This window comes from Octopus bimaculoides, chromosome 7 (assembly GCF_001194135.2).
Source record: "Octopus bimaculoides isolate UCB-OBI-ISO-001 chromosome 7, ASM119413v2, whole genome shotgun sequence".
Classification (NCBI taxonomy): domain Eukaryota; kingdom Metazoa; phylum Mollusca; class Cephalopoda; order Octopoda; family Octopodidae; genus Octopus; species Octopus bimaculoides.
This window is the reverse complement of record NC_068987.1, coordinates 89,629,416-89,630,918: the sequence shown is the minus strand read 5'-3', so window position 1 is coordinate 89,630,918 and position 1,503 is coordinate 89,629,416. Positions and strand designations below refer to the sequence as shown.

The following is a 1,503-nucleotide window of genomic DNA, read 5'->3' as shown; positions in this document are numbered from 1 at the left end:
CAGGACTTACAAATATATATAACATACAGAAAATTGCACTACTGGGTACTGCACACATTCTACGCAAAACACTTTCAATACAGTGAACATAAGAGCACCACAGCAATCCACAGCACATACCCAAGGCGCACAGAGCTGCGCTCGGTAGTGAAGTGAAAGCACGTTATAAAAATAAAACTACTGAACAATAATAATAATAATAATAATAATAATAATAATAATAATAGTATCTCAACAAAAGAATTTGGTAAGCTCAGAAAATATAAAGATTTGCTGATTGAAATTGAAAAGATGTGGCATCTCAAGACGGTTACAATGCCAGTGACCGTAGGAGTACTTGGAATGATCAAAAAAGGTGAAACTCATTTACAATAATCACATAATGTCAAGACAAAGAGATACCAACTCACACACACACATATGCATGCATGCACACACACACACACACACACACACACACACACACACACATGATGGGCTTCTTTCAGTTTTTGTCAGCCAAATCCACTCACAAGGTTTTGATCAACCCGGGGCCACAGTAGAAGATACTTGCCACAGGTGTTGCTGCACAATGAGACTGAACCCAGAATCGCGTGTTTCAGAAGCAAGCTTCTTAACCTCACAGCCACGCCTGTATCTATCTGACAAAAACATTTCAAATAGAAGAGGTGAAAAAATTTCGGAGACTGACAAGAAACATGATAGAAGGACAATAATAACAAACCTGCGATTGTGTAGAATCTAATAGAGGGCGCTGGTATGCAGCTTCAGCTTCTGATGTAAATGCAACAGATTTGTTATCATTACTATTCGTACTGTTCACATCATCATTATTATTTATCTGTTGACTGTTTGTGCTCTTTTGCTGTGCATGTTGCAGTACATGTAACTCCAGTCTCTGTTTGCGACTAAAGCCTAAGTTACATACATTACAAAAGTAAGGTTTCTCTCCGGTGTGGATCCGCTTGTGGTTATTCAGATGGGAGGACTGTGCAAATCGCTTATGGCAAATATGACAGGCATATGGTTTCTCTCCTGTGTGTGTGCGCTTATGGATGACCAGATGAGCTTTCTGTGTGAACCTTTTCTGACATACCTGGCAAACATAAGGGCGTTCACCTGTGTGGACTCTTTTATGCTCCATTAGCCTTGATAATGAGGTCAGCTTTTTTCCACACATATGTTAGTTGCATAGGGCAGTACTTACATGTTTCCAAAGCTTCAATCAAGCCATGGAAACAATACCTTGGTCAAATCCATCTGAAAAGTAGATAAAATAGTAGTAATAATAATTATAGTAAAAAGTAGTAGAAAAAAAGATTATGAGATGAAAAAAAAAACATTTAGAACATTTCAGTTGTTTATCAATAATATCACAAAATAAAACTAAACCATATGCTGTATTTACTTGTGTATGAATCATATTATTTTAGACATGATTTTAACTGAAAAAAACTGGGGTGTTGCTTTTAAACAGATCAAAGCTGACATCAAGTTTCAAGA

The 1,503-nt window shown here is 37.0% G+C and overlaps 1 protein-coding gene across 3 annotated transcripts in view; it reads right to left on the bottom strand.

Moving 5' to 3' along the window:
* LOC106872801 (zinc finger and BTB domain-containing protein 24) overlaps nt 1-1,503 on the bottom strand; it is a 45,400-nt gene that overhangs the window by 10,033 nt on the left and 33,864 nt on the right. For all 3 annotated transcript variants that reach the window (XM_014919915.2, XM_014919914.2, XM_014919916.2), the window contains one exon: nt 725-1,260. In XM_014919915.2, coding sequence (XP_014775401.1) covers nt 725-1,180 — 456 coding nt within the window. In that variant the 5' untranslated portion in view covers nt 1,181-1,260. The remainder of the gene's footprint in view (nt 1-724; nt 1,261-1,503) is intronic.